Source organism: Amblyraja radiata, chromosome 10 (assembly GCF_010909765.2).
Source record: "Amblyraja radiata isolate CabotCenter1 chromosome 10, sAmbRad1.1.pri, whole genome shotgun sequence".
Taxonomy (NCBI): Eukaryota; Metazoa; Chordata; class Chondrichthyes; order Rajiformes; family Rajidae; genus Amblyraja; species Amblyraja radiata.
This window is the reverse complement of record NC_045965.1, coordinates 57,844,516-57,862,111: the sequence shown is the minus strand read 5'-3', so window position 1 is coordinate 57,862,111 and position 17,596 is coordinate 57,844,516. Positions and strand designations below refer to the sequence as shown.

The 17,596-nt window shown below is 38.1% G+C and overlaps 1 protein-coding gene across 1 annotated transcript; it reads left to right on the top strand.

Moving 5' to 3' along the window:
* Nucleotides 1-6,616: 6,616 nt before the first annotated feature.
* Nucleotides 6,617-17,214, top strand: LOC116978003 (bromodomain-containing protein 4-like). The gene is made up of 7 exons (XM_033028976.1): nucleotides 6,617-7,027; nucleotides 9,507-9,601; nucleotides 9,693-9,798; nucleotides 12,473-12,561; nucleotides 12,983-13,203; nucleotides 14,514-14,670; nucleotides 16,109-17,214. Exons 1-7 carry the CDS (start codon nucleotides 6,733-6,735, stop codon nucleotides 16,175-16,177), a joined length of 1,032 nt encoding a protein of 343 aa, XP_032884867.1. The 5' UTR covers nucleotides 6,617-6,732; the 3' UTR covers nucleotides 16,178-17,214.
* The last annotated feature ends 382 nt before the right edge of the window (nucleotides 17,215-17,596 follow it).

The window sequence follows — 17,596 nt, the reverse complement described above, 5'->3', positions numbered from 1 at the left end:
TAGTTGCACTATATTTGTTATTTATTGAACTTTTTTTCCCCCGTTATATACAATGTTTACATATTCACATATTCTGTTGTGCTACAGCAAGTAAGAATTTCATTGTCCCACCCGGGACATATGACAATAAAACACTCTTGACTCTTGACTCTTCTTGAAAGCTTCAGCTTGTATACTGACATTATTGTATGGTATTAAGATTATACTTCCTCAGATGCACTTTGATCAATGGAAATGATGTCACTTCCAAATACCTGACTTTATGCAACTCTGGTGAGAATCTTGGCAATCGGGACTATTTTTTGGGTTCCCATTCTTAAACTGGTCAAGTGTTGCCTTAAAATAGTCTTATTGAAGAATACTTCACAGGATATTGACTTCATCAGTATAAATGTATCAATCAATTCCCATGAATGTATCTTTGCAAAAAGGATGCTCTTGTTAATGATCATGTCACAACCTAAAGTTGTTCTGACACAAACATGCCTTTGTGTTTGGAACAGTGCAACTTCCCTTCCTATTTTTGCAATATCACAACCAGTATATGAATGTAAATGGCATCAAAGGTAGATTGGATGGTGAAGCAGACTTTTGGCATGTTGGCTTTCATTTGTGGAATTGGTTTGAAGTTGGGACATAAGGAACTACAGATGCTGGAATCTAGCGAAACACAATGTAGGAGTAACTCAGCGGGTCAGGCTGGAGGGAATGTACAGGTGATATTTCAAGTAGTGACCTTCGGACTGGGTTGTTGGGAAGTTATGGATAGGAAAGATTTGGAGGGATGGCCAAACAGGGCAGATGGGACCAATGTAGAGGGGGCATCGTGGTCGGCATAGGCACGTTGGGCTGATGGGCCCGTTTCCATGCTCTATGAATTGAAATTGGGACTTCATGTTACAGTAGTACAAGATGTTGGTGAGGCTATGCTTGGAATATTGTGTTCAGTTTTGGTCACCATGCAAAAGAGAAGATAGAGTTAAGTTGGAAAGCATGCAAAAAAGATTTATGAGAATATTGCCAGGGCTCAAGGTCAATGTATTAGGGAGAATTTGGGTGGGCAAGGACTTTATTCCTTGGAAAGCAGGACTGGGGTTGATCTTAAAGAGGAGTATAAAATCATGAGGGGAATAGATAGGTTGAATGATTTTTTTTTCCCACCAGCGTAGGGGAATCAAGTACTGGAAGCCATTGGCTTAAGGTGCAGTGCCCTCCATAACGTTTGGGACAAAGACCCATCATTTATTTATTTGCCTCTGTACTCCACAATTCGAAATTTGTAATAGAAAAAAAATTGCAAGTAATTAAAGTGCACATTGTCAGATTTTAATAAAGGCCATTTTTATATATTTTGGTTTCACCATGTAGAAATTACAGCAGTGTTTATACGTAGTCCCCCCCCCATTTCGGGGCACCATAATGTTTGGGACACAGCAATGTCATGTAAATGAAAATAGTAATGTTTAGTATTTTGTTGCATATCCTTTGCATGCAATGACTGCTGGAAGTATACGATTCTTGGACATCACCAGTTGCTGGGTGTCTTCTCTGGTGATGCTCTGCCGGGCCTGTATTGCAGCCATCTTTAGCTTATGCTTGTTTTGGTGGCTCGTTTCCTTCAGTTTTCTTTTCAGCATATAAAAGGCATGCTCAGTTGGGTTCAGATCGGGTGATTAATTTGGCCATTCAGGAATTAACCATTTTTTAGATTTCGAAAAACTCCTTTGTTACTTTAGCAGTATGTTTGGGATCATTGTCTTGCTGCAGAATGAACCGCTCGCTGTCCAATGAGTTTTGAGGCATTTGTTTGAACTTGAGCAGATAGGATGTGTCTATACACTTCAGAATTCATTATGCTACTACCATCAGCAGTTCTATCATCAATGAAGATAAATGAGCCAGTACCTTCAGCAGCCATACATGCCCAGGCCATAACACCCCCACCACCGTGTTTCACAGATGTGGTGGTATTCTTTGGATCTTGAGCAGTTCCTTCTCCCCTCCATACTTTGCTCTTGCCATCACTCTATAAGTTAATCTTCGTCTCATCCAGAACTTTTTCCAGAACTGTGGTTGCTCTTTTAAGTACTTCTTTGCAAACTAACCTGGCCATCCTATTTTTGCGGCTAACCAGTGGTTTGCATCTTGCAGTGTAGCCTCTGTATTTCTGTTCATGAACTCTTCTGCAGACAGTGGTCACCTGACTCCTGAAAAGTTTCTGATCTGTCGGACAGGTGTTTGGGGATTTATCTTTATAGAGAGAATTCTTCTGTCATCAGCAGTGGAAGTCTTCCTTGGCCTGCCAGTCCCTTTGAGATTAGTAAGCCCACCAGTGCTCTCTTTCTTCTTAATGATGTTTCAAACAGTTGATTTTGGTAAGGCTAAGGTCTGGCTGATGTCTCGAACAGTTTTATTCTTGTTTCTCACTCATAATGGCTTCTTTGATTCTCATTGGCACAACTTCGGTCCTCATATTGATAAACAACAATAAAAGTTTCCAAAGGTGATGGAAAGACTGGAGGAAAGACTAGGTGCTGAGAGCTCTCTTATACCTGCATGAAGGAGGCAATTAAACACACCTGAGCAATTGCAAACACCTGTGAAGCCATGTGCCCCAAACAATATGGTGCCCAGAAATGGGGGGGGGGGGGGGGGGGAACTATGTATAAAGCTGTAATTTCTACATGGTGAAACAAATGTATAAAAATACCCTTCAACAAAATCTGACAATGTTCACTTTAACTACATGTGATTTTTTTTTTTTCTATTACAAATCTCAAATTGTGGAGCACAGAGGCAAATAAATAACGGGTCTTTGTCCCAGACATTATGGAGGGCACTGTAAGAGGGTAAAGATTTGATGGGAACCTGATGGGCATGTCTTTCACACGGAGGGTGGTGGATATATGGAATGAGCTGCCAGAAGAGGCGGCTGTGGCTGGTACAATTAAAAAAAAAACAAAAAAAACCTTGAGATTCATTCAGGTACATGAATGGGAAAAGTTTAGAAGAATATTTGTCAAATGCAGAGAATTGGTACAAGCTTGGATGGGACATCTGATCGGCATGCAATATTTCGTTTGAAAGACCTGTTTCTGTGCTCTACGACATTCCGAACATAGCTAATAGAGCAATACACTATCATTTAATAATACTACAAGCTGCATGTCGTATAATAATACTACAAGCTGCATGATTCTGTACAATGGTGCTTGCAAAGCAATAAATTATTGACTAAGAAAATGCAGCTTTTTGTTGCATACTTCAAAATTGTTCAGAAGGATCTAGAAGTACATAGTTCCTTGAAAGTGGTGTCACAGGTAGATAAGGTGGTCAAGAAGGCTTCCAGTACATTGGTCTTCAGTCAGGACTCCTGCAAAGCTCTTCTCTCTGACTCCTATTTCAAATGGATGCTGTTTTGTAAGTACTGGAATTCTAAAGATGTGCCAAAAGGAAAGCATATGTTCTGGTATTACAGTTTGTAGCTGGTATAAACCTAGTTTATTCTTAAATTTGAACTGCTGCTACGGTCAGGCAAACGCCCCCGTTGCCATGCTGTGAGAACGGAGAGGTTGAGAAGGAGTTTCTTCCCAGAGGCCATTAGGACTGTAAACTCCTATCCCACCAGGGACTAACTTTACTGTACCACTCTACTGTGTTTTTTTTTTTAATTGCTTTTTTTTCCCCCTTTTTCCTTCCGCCTACAATTTTTAATATGTAAAACAATATGTGATCCTGTTCCATTCTGTTTGTAGTTTGTTAGGTTGTTTGTTTGTTTTTTTGCACAAAGTCCGTGAGCATTGCCACTTTTCATTTCACTGCACATCTCGTATGTATATGTGACGAATAAACTTGACTTGACATTGGTTGTTCAGGTGAGTTCTTCATACTGAAGGCACTGGGAGCAAGCATTAAACATTGAGGTTTAAATATTCACAATGAGATGCTATGTAAAGCTCTCTAAACTCTATTTCAATCATAGTTTATTCTCTTAATTTGGCACTTGCTCTTTTGCTAGCTGCTTGCTGCCCCATTCCCTTTGAACTTGCATGTCAAGTTTTGGATGCTCTGATTAGTATGGCTGAGGATAACATCCTTGGCATGTGACCTCAACTGACGATATTGGGCTCTCGACTTAATACATCTGCCGTGCTGGAGAATCACTTTGCCTGTGAGAAGCAAATGGAGTTAATTAGCTCAATTTATTTGTGCATTGGGCATGGCTATGAGCAGCACAGCAGGAAGGATTACATTATAAGCCAAACATCTTTGCCACTTTGGACTTGCCATGAAACTAGCATACATTTTGTGATCGGTAGCAGTCTGTTCACCTTGCTTACAGCTGGCTTAAAACATTATCATATGTGTTTTACTAGGGGCTTGCCATAATCCATCTTTGGGATTAAGAGAAGATTTCCAAAGACCAAAAAATAAAAGTATTCCCACCTAAAGAATGATATTCTGCAGTAATGAAGTGAAAATTTCAAAATCAAATGGTGGTCTTTCTGTAATTGGCATGAATGAAGCCTTTTATTTACTTAAAAAAAAATTATATTCCTGATTGCAGCAGCCCTAACTCTTTCTGACATCTTTTGTGGGGAGCTGGTAAAGTATTCCAACTTCATACCATTGCATTAATTTCAATGGATTGTGATAGCACATGCAGTAGAGGTATCCACATAACCCTGCAAAGTTGCTCTTGAACGTTCCAGAATTTACTCTTTACTTGCTCTTCGGAGTACTACAGGGAATGCCATTGAATTCTTGCTGTTTGTTATAAACATTAGTAATTTGGAAAGGAATTCGGGTAGTATGATTTTGTTTGCCGATGACACAAATTGGTGACATGTTAGTGGTGCTGAGGATTGCTATAGGTTACAGGACTGTATTGATTAGTTCTTAAGAGAAGTAGAGCAATGGCAAATGCCATTTGATCCAGATATGTTTAAGGCGCTACACTTCTGGAGGACCAATAAAGATAGGAGTAGGAACCTTGGTGTACAAATCTGGGGATCCCTTCAGGTGGTGAAGAAGATATACAAGATACTTTAGCTGGGATTGGACTATAAAAGCAAGGAGGTTATGATGTAATTTTATAAATGTTCCTAAGTCCATGTTGAATTTTTTTTTGTACATTTCTGGTCAGTGCACTACAGAATTGATGTGATTGCATTTAGAAGGGTGCAGATGAGATCATCAAGATGTTGCCTGGGATGGGGCATTTCAAAATTACAGATTGGGAACATGGTGGAATGCTTTTGCTCATCGCAGGGATATCTAACCCTTGACTATTCCTTTCGGTGTAAAGCACAAGTTTTGGAGGCCACCTGAAGTTTTTTCACCTAGTGGGTAGTTGAAATCTGGAATGTGATGTTTTGGTAACTGGTAGCAGCAGATACACTCTCGACATTGAAGTGGTAACTAGGCAGAATCTGAATATGGTACAAAGGCTCCAGACCATGTACAGTTAAATGGCATGAGCATGGATGAGATGCTTAATGGACAGAATGAGCCGTGGAGCCTTTTCTGTCTAGTGTGACTCTGATTCTTGTCATTTCTGTTAAGAGTTAAGGGGAGCTGTCCTCTGTACCCTAACCATGTTCTGGTTTAAATCCAAAAGTTCAACATTAAAATTTGAAAACTGACTGTCTGCATTAATGAATGCATAATAATTGTATGACAGTATACTGAGCTGTACTTGTTAGTAAAGGTATTAGAGTATTAAATAGGCAATTTTAAATGGCGATGCTGTGGTAATTTGTGGATTGAGTTACAAATGACTCATTTTGGTGTGTGAACTCCAGTTATGTTTGTAGTACTATATCCAAGAAATTGTTTTGATACCAAAAATGTATTGAAACAGTTCAAATGAATATTATTGTTGTTTGTGTTTTATCTGCATAATGAGAGATTTTTCTTGAGCACTTCACCATGGCAATTTTCCTAAACTGTTTTCACAATTTTCCGAAACATCCATATTTTATAGATGTACCTGAAGAAAACTGGAGAGGTTATGTGTAGTGAATTATGCAAATAGGTACGAAGTAATTCTGCCTCCAACACTGTAGAAAAGCAATTGGATTCCAAATCATTTTTTTCTAATGACTATCCAATTAAGATAATTAAAAACACTTGGTGCTCACATTGGAACAAGACATTAAAGCATATCCTTATGTTCTTCCTGAAATTTCTTCATTTCAATTTGGTTGTAAAATACATGTTAAACTTGTATTCCTCGCTCATTTTTGCTTCTGTGCTTTGGCAGTTGTCGACTCCTTTTCTGAACTCCCACTTAATTGGTACTGAACGGTTTACTCAGTTTTGTTGAAAATATAAAGTTAGCCTCAATTTGTATAGCTGTTGTGCTCTCCACAGTTGCATTACTTGACAGCATTCTCGCAATTCTGTGGGAACTGTGCATTAGTCTTGTTAAGCCCCAAATGCATGAAACCAGAGATCCCACCAATTGTCTCCCTAAATTATACAGTGGTGAAGTGAAAATGAAAGCTGTTGTTATTCTAGTAACAGCATAAGTATATATTTAATCGGGAAGACATCTTGGACTTCAAATTTTCTTTTCATGCAGTAATTACAATTTGGGGATTTAACTCGCAGTTTTATTGCTTCATTTCATGGTTTATAATGTTCTATGTTTAACATTTTATTTCCACAGAAACAATATCAAAACCGAAGTGGAGGAAATGTACCAATATTCTCATTAAGGAGGAAGAAATGGTAACTTTAAAAAACATTATCATTGGAATTGTCAAAATATTCGGGTTCCTAAGCTTGTCTTTTCCCTTCCCAAAGCACAGCCACCTAAATTACAAGTTGAATTATTCCTTGTATCAACCAGCATTGGATTCTGTTCCTCAAGTGCAACCATTGCATGTCAAAAAAGTACCCGAATCACAACAAACGTGCCGTCATTCTATTTTGTTTGATAAACAGCAAAGAAAGATGCAGCATTCTCAGCCACAACAATTTGGTCCATTTGCAGGACCAGCAAAGATTATTTCATCACCAGGTAATGATTTTACAGGTATAACAGCTATTTTAAACCGGATTCTGAGTGATAAAGGTTTTGGAGGAAACTTTTGTATTCATGCATCACGATTAACTTAACTGTGTTCTTTAACTTTCAGTTTTAACCCACAATGTTATATTCCACACAAAAAAATTTCTTCATTGAAGTATGTAGTCATAGATTCATACAGTGTAGAAACAAGCTCCTCGGCCCAACTTGCCCACACTAATCAACATGTCCCATCTACACTATTCCCACTTGCCTGCGTTTGGCCCATATCCCTCTAAACATCCTATCCATGTACATGTCTAATTGCTTCTTAAACATTGTGCTTTCTTCCTTCTGTAACTTTCACCTGTAACTTCCCCAATTTATCTCACTAACTTTTGTGAGTTTTATCTTTCACATTGAGAATAATTATTAATAATTGCTAACGCATTGAAATTCAAGGCAATTGAATCAGTAGCGGCATGTCATGGATTTAACATTTTTTTGCCACAAATTCTGGACCAATATTTTGTGTTTCCTACTATTCAACATTTTGTGCATTTCAGTGAATTCCAGTAAACTACTTTAAATCTTTTTTTGAGTTCCTCTGCCTAACACTTGGGGCAAGTTTTGTTTCTCTGCTTTGCACCAGCTTCATGCTGTAAATGGTGTGCCACCACATAATCGGGGCCACCACATAATCAATTATGGAAAAAACTGTTTCCAACTTTAACGCTTGCAAACATTATTTATTTCTATTAGATTTGCTTAAAGCTAGATGAACTCGTGTTTAACACATTTGATGTCCCCGGTTGCTTAGAATTGAATGGCTTCGAGGACTTCTCATTGACATTAAGTTAACCATGTAAACAGTTAGTTTGGGTAGTACTGGTAGTTTTCCTTCCCTGAAAGTATTCTGTCCGTCAGAACGTTTGTAGTTTTTTGTCTCAATGGATATCGTTCATATACCAAAAGTATTACGCCCATTAATCATCATTGATGTTGTGCATCAGCGGACAATTTCATACTGGAATTTTGAGTTTGTTGAGGGTCTGTCGTGTTGTTCCTTTATTCATCAGTAACCTCTACTGGAATGTCAGTGGGAAAATCGGTATTAGGCTTGTAGTATGACATGAAAATCTAAATACACATCAACCTGGCCAAATGAACTTAAATTTCAACCCAAGTTAATTAAAAAATTCTGCAAACCTTCTCTATTTTAAAACAGTGTAGTCAGAGTATAGAAGTGAGATCGACCGACTGATCAAGTGGTGCTAGCACAACAACCTGGCTCTCAACATCAGTAAGACCAAGGAACTGATTGTGGACTTTGATAGGGGAAGGATAAGGACCCTCAATCCTGTTCACATCAATGGGACGATAGTGGAGAAGGTCAAAAACTTCAAATTCCTGGGCGTGCATATTTCCGAAGACCTGGACCCAACACACCGATGCAATTATAACAAAGGCACATCAGCGACTCCCTGAGAAGATTACCGAGATTCGGCATGCTGAAGAGAATTCTCCTAAACCTCTACAGGTGCATGGTAGGAAACATTCTGACTGGTTGCATCGTGGCCTGGTTCGGCAACTTGAACGTCCGCGAGCGGAAAAGACTACAAAAAGTTGTGACCACTACCTAGTTCATCACCAGCTTTGACCTCCCCACCATCGAAAGGATCTATCGCAGTCACTGCCTCAAAGGCAGGCGAAATCTTCAAAGACCCACACCATCCTGGCCACACTCATTTTACCATTGCCATCAGGAAGAAGGCACAGGAGCCTGAAAACTAACGTTCAGGTTCAGGAACAGCTTCTTTCCTACAGCCATTAGACTTAAACATGATAACAAATAAGCTCTGAGCTCTGAACTGCAAAAGACCATATTATTATTATTGCACTATATTTGTTATTTATTGAACTTTTTTCTTTCTCTTCCCCCGTTATGTACTATGTTTACATATTCACATGTTCACTTGTGTTGCAGCAAGTAAGAATTTCATTGTCCCTTCCAGGACATATGACAATAAAACACTCTTGACTCTTAAATCGCAGATTATGTCATTGTTTCCCCCATTCATATCAGAAATTAGATGTGTACAAAATAACTTTCCCCACAATTGTTAACTTAAATTATGGGTGCAACAACTATCTTGAATGATGATAATGAAGGAAGCTGCTTTCTTTGGCAAATAAACATTAATCTTCGCAAATAGTGTTTTTTCAACAGGGCATCTTTTCTAATATATAAATATAATAATCAATAATATGATTAGAATAATGAAGAGTATTATATAGTGCAAGGGAAGGTGCTATTTCCGTCAAAAGGAGCAAGATAAATTCTACAGAAAACATTCTGCTCACTTGACAAGTTTCCTTTAAACATTTTGAAATATTTTGGGTAAGAGTGCCGAATGCCATTTTAACCTCTTTGCTGAAATTTCAAGAGATGTTTTTACCATGTCTGGTAAAATCTTATTTTGTTTTTAAGGACTTGCTCCAGTTCTATCACCGTTGCAGTCACCACCTTTGTTGCAAGTTGTACATCTATCAGTCAATCGTGCTCTTCAATCCATTCACCCTAAAGTAATGAAAATCATTTCAGAACTTTTATTTTAAAAGAATGCAATTTAGAAACTTATTTCTTAAATGTGGTTTACTGGGTGCTGTTTTCCAGAAAGCAAAGACTTTATGCAATGCAGAAGAGGAAGCTAAATGCTTACCAATTCATCAGACCATGCCAGCTCCTGAAAAATGCAGCGGGTCTACCACACTACACAAAAGTAGGTTTATTGCATTAGATATTCATAATCTTTAAATATGCAGTCATGTTAATATTATGCACAAAAAAAGGAAGCATGGAAGTTTATTTGCAAAGATGATGTTGGCTGGACCATCCTTTTTTTATTATCTGCATTTGTATGTATGATAAGCATAAGAATACAGAACATTGGGATTTGGTACAAATCATTCAACCACAGCTTTTATCTGAATGTGTCTGGCAAATGTACATAAATTACACGCAAGCCAAGCAGTTAGAAATTACTTACAAAGTAGAATTGTCAAATTTGAGCTAGCTACTGATCTGTGATTTTTTTTTTTCTTTAAAACTGTTTACTTTGACAACATCATTGGATGATGGTTCAGGAGCTAATGTCTGGTAGGCAACAAAGCAATGTTGAAATACCTTTAAATTTGTTTTCTGAGCTCATTTGCAGCTGAAATGGGCATCACCTGATATTAAATCATATTATTTGGCCTTCATAGCGAGAGGATTGGAGCATAGGAGCAAGGAGGTCCTACTGCAGTTGTTCATGTCCCTGGTGAGACTGCACCTGGAGTATTGTGTGCAGTTTTGGTCTCCTAATTTGAGGAAGGACATTCTTGCTATTGAGTGAGTGCAGCGTAGGTTCACCAGGTTAATTCCTGGGATAGCGGGACTGGCATATGATGAAAGAATGGATTGACTGAGCTTATATTAATTGGAATTTAGAAGGATGAGAGGGCATCTTACAAAAAAATATACAATTCTCAAGGGATTGGACAGGCTAGATGCGGAAAAAATGTTCCCGATGTTAGGGGAGTCCAGAACTAGGGGGTCACAATGTAAGAATAAGGGGTATGCCATTTAGGACTGAGATAAGGGAAAAATCTTTTCACCCAGACAGTTATGAATCTGTGGAATTCTCTGCCACAGAAGGCTTTAATGCTCCTAAAGCTTACCCCCCCCCCCCCCCCCTTAGTCTAGTTCAGTAAAACACTGAGTCAAGCACTGGATCACTAAACTTTATTCTTTCAAACAATAACGAACTCCCTATACGATACCCAACCACCGCGGGTCCGATCCTTGTCTCTGCTCGTTCAAGCCCTGCAACCTTGTGCAAGCAGACACCTCCAAAAGGTTACGCAGTCCCAAGCGCCCCTCCAGAAGATCGACCCCGATCCTCGTGGGGACCACTTTTTATAGGTGATCAGACCCTGTGGCGTGAAACTAGATGGGGGTGGCAGCCTTTACAAACCCATCACAAATATCGATTACATTATATGGATATTGACAATTCCCTAACCCATTACCAAGTACCCCATTACAATGTTTCTACAGAAGCTTCTGGAAGGAAGTCAGTTAACTAAGTAATGCAACATTTTCCCAGGTTATTTAAACAAGGTTTCACACTTCAGCCAATCATCAAGCAGCAGTACAAACACCCTGCAACATTATTAACAGTATTTACAACTCCCCTTTAGTTGGCCAATCCTGATCATTCATTTGCAATATCTCTGAGCTCCTCTGCAAAGGAAAGGACATCTGGATCTTACCTTATCCTGCAGATCAATCTAGGGTCCAGACTATCTGGCACCAGCTCACAGCTTGCAACTTTGCACAGACATAGGCCAAGCAGGCCTTGCAAATGCAAAGATCCTCCATTTTATAATACCTCTAATTTGGCCAATATTAACAGATATAGCTCTTGTGGGTAAGGGAATAGTGTGGTATGGGGAGAAAGCAGGAACGGGGACTGATTTTAGATGATCAGCCATGATCATATTGAATGGTAGTGCTGGCTCAAAGTTTCTATGTTTCTGTATAGTACCATTGCATGTAAATGAGATAACAAGCATCATTTTATTATTTAGAAATGTATGTCCAAATGCAAACCAATTTATGCAAGTAACATGCAAAAAACGTGCATCGCAAACTAATTTTACTATTTTATGGTTTTGAAACCGAAACATAGAAAACAGCACCTAAGAATCATATTACTGCAGTGTTTGGAGACCACTCGCCATCTTCACTTACGATTGATGATGAGCAATAAATGTTAAGCTTGTCAATAGTCCACACATCGGGAGGGAAGCATAACTATCTAAAAGTAATTTTGAAAACTGGTATACAATATCATCGAGAGAGATAGATGGTGAATGGTTAATCTTTTTTCCCAGGGTAGAACTGTCCAGTACTAGAGGGCATGGGTTTAAGATGAGAGCGGAAAGATTTAAAAGACCTGAGGGGCAATTACTTCATGCGGAGGGCAGTGCATAAATGGAACAAACTACCAGAGGAAGTTGTAGAGGCGAGTACAATGGCGAAGTTTAAGAGACATTCAGACAGATACATGGATAGGAAAGATTTAGATGGATATGGGTCAAAGGCAAGTAAATGAGACCAACCCAGTTATAACATCTGGCTAGGATGGATGATGTGGCCCAAAGGGACTGTTTCACTTCTATAACTCTGCAACTTCATAGACTTTTTTGTTATATTAAACACAGGCTAATCATTATTATAGACTGCAATGGATTATTTACACTTTATTGATGCAGTAGTAAATGGTATCAAAAAAAGATATGCCTACTTCTGAATGTTAAGGTGATTGTCCAAATGTAACTTGCTTCATTAAGCATTGCCTGTTATTATTGTTATATAACTAATAGGTATAACTTTTCATAATATTTCAGATATGGAGCACATCCATCCAGATGAAACCAGAGCAAATGATAACTTTAAAATTGTGCCAGAACCTACATCCTCACTTACCCCAAAGAAGGTAGTATCTCGCATTTCTGAAATATCAATTTAGACATATGAAACCATATTTATGCCTGTTTTTTTTATCCTAGTATGAAATTATGACTTCTGAAAACTAGTTGCTAGTCTTTTTGGATTTCAAATTACTGTTTTCCTCAGATTTTGAATACTTATTGGAAGCAGCTCCCTTTTGACTTTGTATATCATCCCAAACCTACTCTCACTATATGTCAACTGCTCATTACCTGTAAATTCTCAAATGCGTAACCTTGAACTCCAAATTAACTCGTGTTTACTATATTCAGAATGTTTGGAGTTTGTTGCAAGACTAGATGTCCTGGTGATTCTTGGAATAAAAATCATTATTGATTAATTAATTAAAAATCTCAAAATTTGCTAATTGTTCCTTTTCATTTTCACAAAATATTTCAATAAAATAGGAAGTAGAGGTCAAGAATGCAAATTCCTGGGCAAGTTTGAGCAAAATGGTGACACCCACATCACTGATAAAATCTTCCAGTGAAAGCTTCAAGTTGTTCAGGAAAGCAGCATTGGAAAAAGAAGAACATGGAAAAGCTTTAAAAACTCGAGCGGAAATCAAAAGACGGCATCTTGTGCAAATTGGTAGTGAAGAAAGGAATAAGGTGACGTTCCAACAAAGGTAACGTTGTACCAAATGAATAGGTTGGAAACTGATAGAAGTAGTTTCCTATGGCAGCAACAATAGTTTAGTTTAAATAGGTTAGAATAATATTCATACCATCCACAAATGTGTTTTGTTATGTACTGTACCTCAAATCCAAGACCATGAATGAGACTTTATTCAGCAATAATTTTCAGGAATCAGATACTTGACTTGCCATTTTTCTGGTTGTAGAGGTAAACGTTATCAAATATGTTCGCATTCTCTGTCTCTTCTGGTTTAATTGACCTGTAGTAAATTCTGTCTGAGGATTTCTAGCTTGTGGAATCCCTTTCATAAGTATTTGAAATTCTGGTAAGTAAATCTGTAACTTGTACCATTGTCCAAATAGCAAAGGAACACAATTCTTGTTCAGGCTCTGGTCTTGTGGGCTCTTCCATTCCATTAGTCCCTATTTATTTATTTTTAACTCATTCATTTTTCTGGCTCTGGGCATCATTAGCAAAATTAGGACTTGCTGACCTGGTAAATTGCTGGTGTACCATCTTCAACCACTGCAATCTTTCTTTCTCAAAGGTGGGACATTCTAGAATTCGGGCTTGGTGATATTGAATGAGCACCAATATTTTTCCAAGTGATGATTTCTTAAGCTTGGTGGGAAACTTGCAAATGTTGGTGTTTCTATACATCCCTACACTTTATGCTTGTTAGGTGGTGCCACAGAAGGCATGGCAAATTTGTCAGTTATAGAGGGGATTAATATTACATATGATAGATGGGATGCCAGCATGGCAATGAGCTCCCTGCTGTTGGAGCTACATTCATCCAAATGGAGTGTATTCCTCCATGTGGATGAGTATGTTGAGAAGCAAATCATGCCTACAGGATACCCAGCCTCTAATCTAATTGTGTTTTCCAGAATTCTGAAGAATAAAGGGGATCTCTGAAATGCAAAAAAAAATATGACTGGGTGAAATAAACTGGATTTATGCATAATGTTGTGTGCAGCTGGTGATTCCAGACAAGGGGTGCAGTCTTCAGATAAGAGGCAAAATGTTTAAGACTGAGGCGAGGATTGTAGGGTAATAAACCTGTGAAATTTCTTCCACTGAAGATAGTGGAGGCCAAATTAATGAATATGTTTAAGAAGGAGATGGAGAGATTTCTAGACACAATCTATCAAAGGGGTGGTTGAATGGGTTGAGAGTGTGGAAAATGGTATTGAGATAGAGAATCAGCTCGAAGGTCTGAATGAACTTTTTCTGTTTCTAGGTTTGTACAACCATTATTTATTTTGTAGTCACGCAGAAATGGCATTTGTGTTGCAGCGAGCATGAGAAGGAAATTGGCCTTGAATCCACTTCATCAGGTCAAGACAGGCCCTGTGAGCAAACGTCTGAGCAGAAAATACCAGAAGACCATGAAGCGCAACAAAACAGAAAACTAGCCAGAAAACTGGAGCAAGAGCGGAGAAGGAGGGAAGCAGTGAGTAGAATTCCACTACTAAAACTATGAACATTTATTAGAATGTCATTTGAAAGTAATAAATTGCTGATGGTGGAATACTAAAAAAAACAGAAGAAATGCTCAGTAGATCGGGCAGCATCAATGAAAAGAGAACCAGTTAAACTTTTAGATTGAAAACCTTATTCAGAACTAGGTCTTCAGCCTGACACTAACTCTGTTTTTCTTCACTGCTGCCTGACCTGCTGAGTATGTCCTGTATCTTTTTTCATCTTTTTAAATCATATTTCATATGATTTGATACCACCCATCAAAATTTCCTTTTTTTCATTCTAGATCTGTGTTTTCTGCTTTAATTGCAATTTCTGGCAACTTATTTCGTACTGTATCTCTAATGAACAAAAATGACACGGGATCACTTGGGACAAATTCATGTTCAGCTCTGATCATCTTGCTTTCCCCAAGGAAGGATCAGTTTTCCCATGATTTTTTTTCCTGCTTTAAATCTTTCTTCACTTGTAACGTGTCAGATTGCTTTGTCTCATGAATCTTAAACCATGATCATCGGTTATATGCAACTCCCCATAACTGTGAATATCTTGTTAGATAAACTTTTAAGAACTGACCCTCGAAACTGAATCACTTAACCTTATTAGAATAATGGATATAATACATCCTTTTAAATATCGTTCTCTATTTGTATCTCATATAATCCCAATTTTGCAATTTAAAACATGGAGTCATTTTATTTGTACAGAAGGCAAACAATACAATACAATACAATTTATTTGTTGTCATTTGAACCTCATTGAGGTTCAAACGAAATTTGGTTTCTGCAGTCATACACACAAGAAAAAGAACCAAGACACAACACAATTTACACAAACATCCATCACAGCGCATCTCCTCCTCGCTGTGATGGAAGGCAAAGTCTTATCTCTCCCCTGCACTCCTCATTCTCCTCCCGATGTCGGAGTCAAAGCCCCCGGCGGGCGATGACAAATAAGTCCTGCGGCTATTAAAGCCACACCGGGCGATGCAAGGCTGCGCTCCGGGTCTTGGTGTTGGAGCCCCCGGCGGGCGATGTAAGGCCCTGCTCCAGGTACTTTTCAACCCCGCAACTCGGGCGGGAGAAGTCGCTGTTGCGGAAGCCCCGAAAAGCGGTCACCCAGCAGGGACCCGCGGGCTCCCGGTGTCACCTTCCACCAGACCTGCGGTTGGAGCCTCCGAGTCCCGGGGTCGGGTCGCAGCCGCGTGCCACCACAGCTCCACCCGCTCCGAACTCGGCGGTTTTACACAAGTATTGGAGTTATTTGTGTATTGCATTTTTGGTGATTATATATTGTGCTTACTGGCCTGTTATGCTGTTGCAAGTAAAAAATGTAGTTGTTTCTGTTGGGACATATGACCATTAAACACATTTGACTGTTATTCAAAATTATATTTCTGCTTCTTACAGATGGCAACAACAATTGACATGAATTTACAGAGTGATATTATGGAAACATTTGAAGAAAATCTATATTAGAAATCTTGACAATCTTTGTTCATGTTAAAAGTCTAGTCGTATGATGGCTGAAATGATCAGAATTGACTGATTTGGAGTTTCCAATATTAAAGTATATAATGGACACCAAACTGATAATTAACGAATCCTTATCAGAGCTTAATCTCCAAATGGTTATTGAAATGTTCCTTGAATACAGAGGATGATGATGAATCCTATTTATATAGAATTTAATAACATTTTGTCAGTGTTCTTAAAATAAATGTGCAGGTTTAGATTTTTAGAAAATCAAATGAAAAAAAATTAAAGTTATTGTGTTCAGTTAAAGATAATTGGTGGATAAGATTTGGAAAAATGAAATTGTAATTGTTTTGTAAAATCAATCCTACAGCTTATTGCTGCAGTAAAATATTTAAGATTTAGCTACAGTTAAACTGGTATACTGTAGTAATGTCCTTTCATTCACTGACATTGGAAGATAATTGTAAAAAGTAATAATATTCCAAATTATCTCAAATTCAAAGATGAAGAAATATAACTTTTCTCTACCTGAACATTTTGATAGCATTAAAATTAACTAGAGTTAATAAATCGCACTGTCATGTATTTATTTTCACTCTCTGATATTCAGATTTTGTTAAATTATTTGAATGACATTCATAATATTTCTGTACTTAATGCTTCCAGTTCATATTTTTCTAGTTTTACCGAATGTATTTACAGTTGCCAGCACTTGAACACAGAACAGTTACCCATTATAGAGCTAATTATAATCATTTGAATTGTTATGCAGTTGAAATTTCATCTTCAAGATGCAATGTTTCAGTTTTTTCCCTAAAAGGATAGACATTTTTCATGACCTCATATCTTTCATGCAATATACTTTCTATTACTGAATGATTCTTGTGGTTTTGCCAATTTCTTGCTTCATAATTCCTGTTTTTCAAGTTAACCAGTTTCATTTAGTCCAATTTGGTGAAAAAGCAGTGTACTTGAAATTACTGGATGTTTTGGAATCTATCACATGTTCTGAACTTGATCAAGCTATAAGAAATGAAATGCACTAAATATGTTAATTTCACAAATTTGCTGTGTGTTTTAAAAAAATTGTCGAATGAAGCATTGAATGCTTCAAGCATGAATTGATTGTTTTTGTCTGGTCTCAAATTTCCCCCAAATTTTGGGACTTGGAGATTGGAAGAAAATGTATGCCAAACAAAAATAAACGCATGTTAATGTTCTGAAATGCAGCAATGAGGAAACTCAGTCAAAATTCCACAACTGCATTGTCCATATCTGGGACCTTTTGTAACTGTGTTGGTCTGACCATCTTCAAGAAAGAAGGAAGTTGCGCCTGTGATAGCTAATGAAGGGTCCCTCTGGTACCTACCACAGGGGAAAGTCACCACCAGTGCCCTCTTCTCAGTGTCTCCCTCTGTT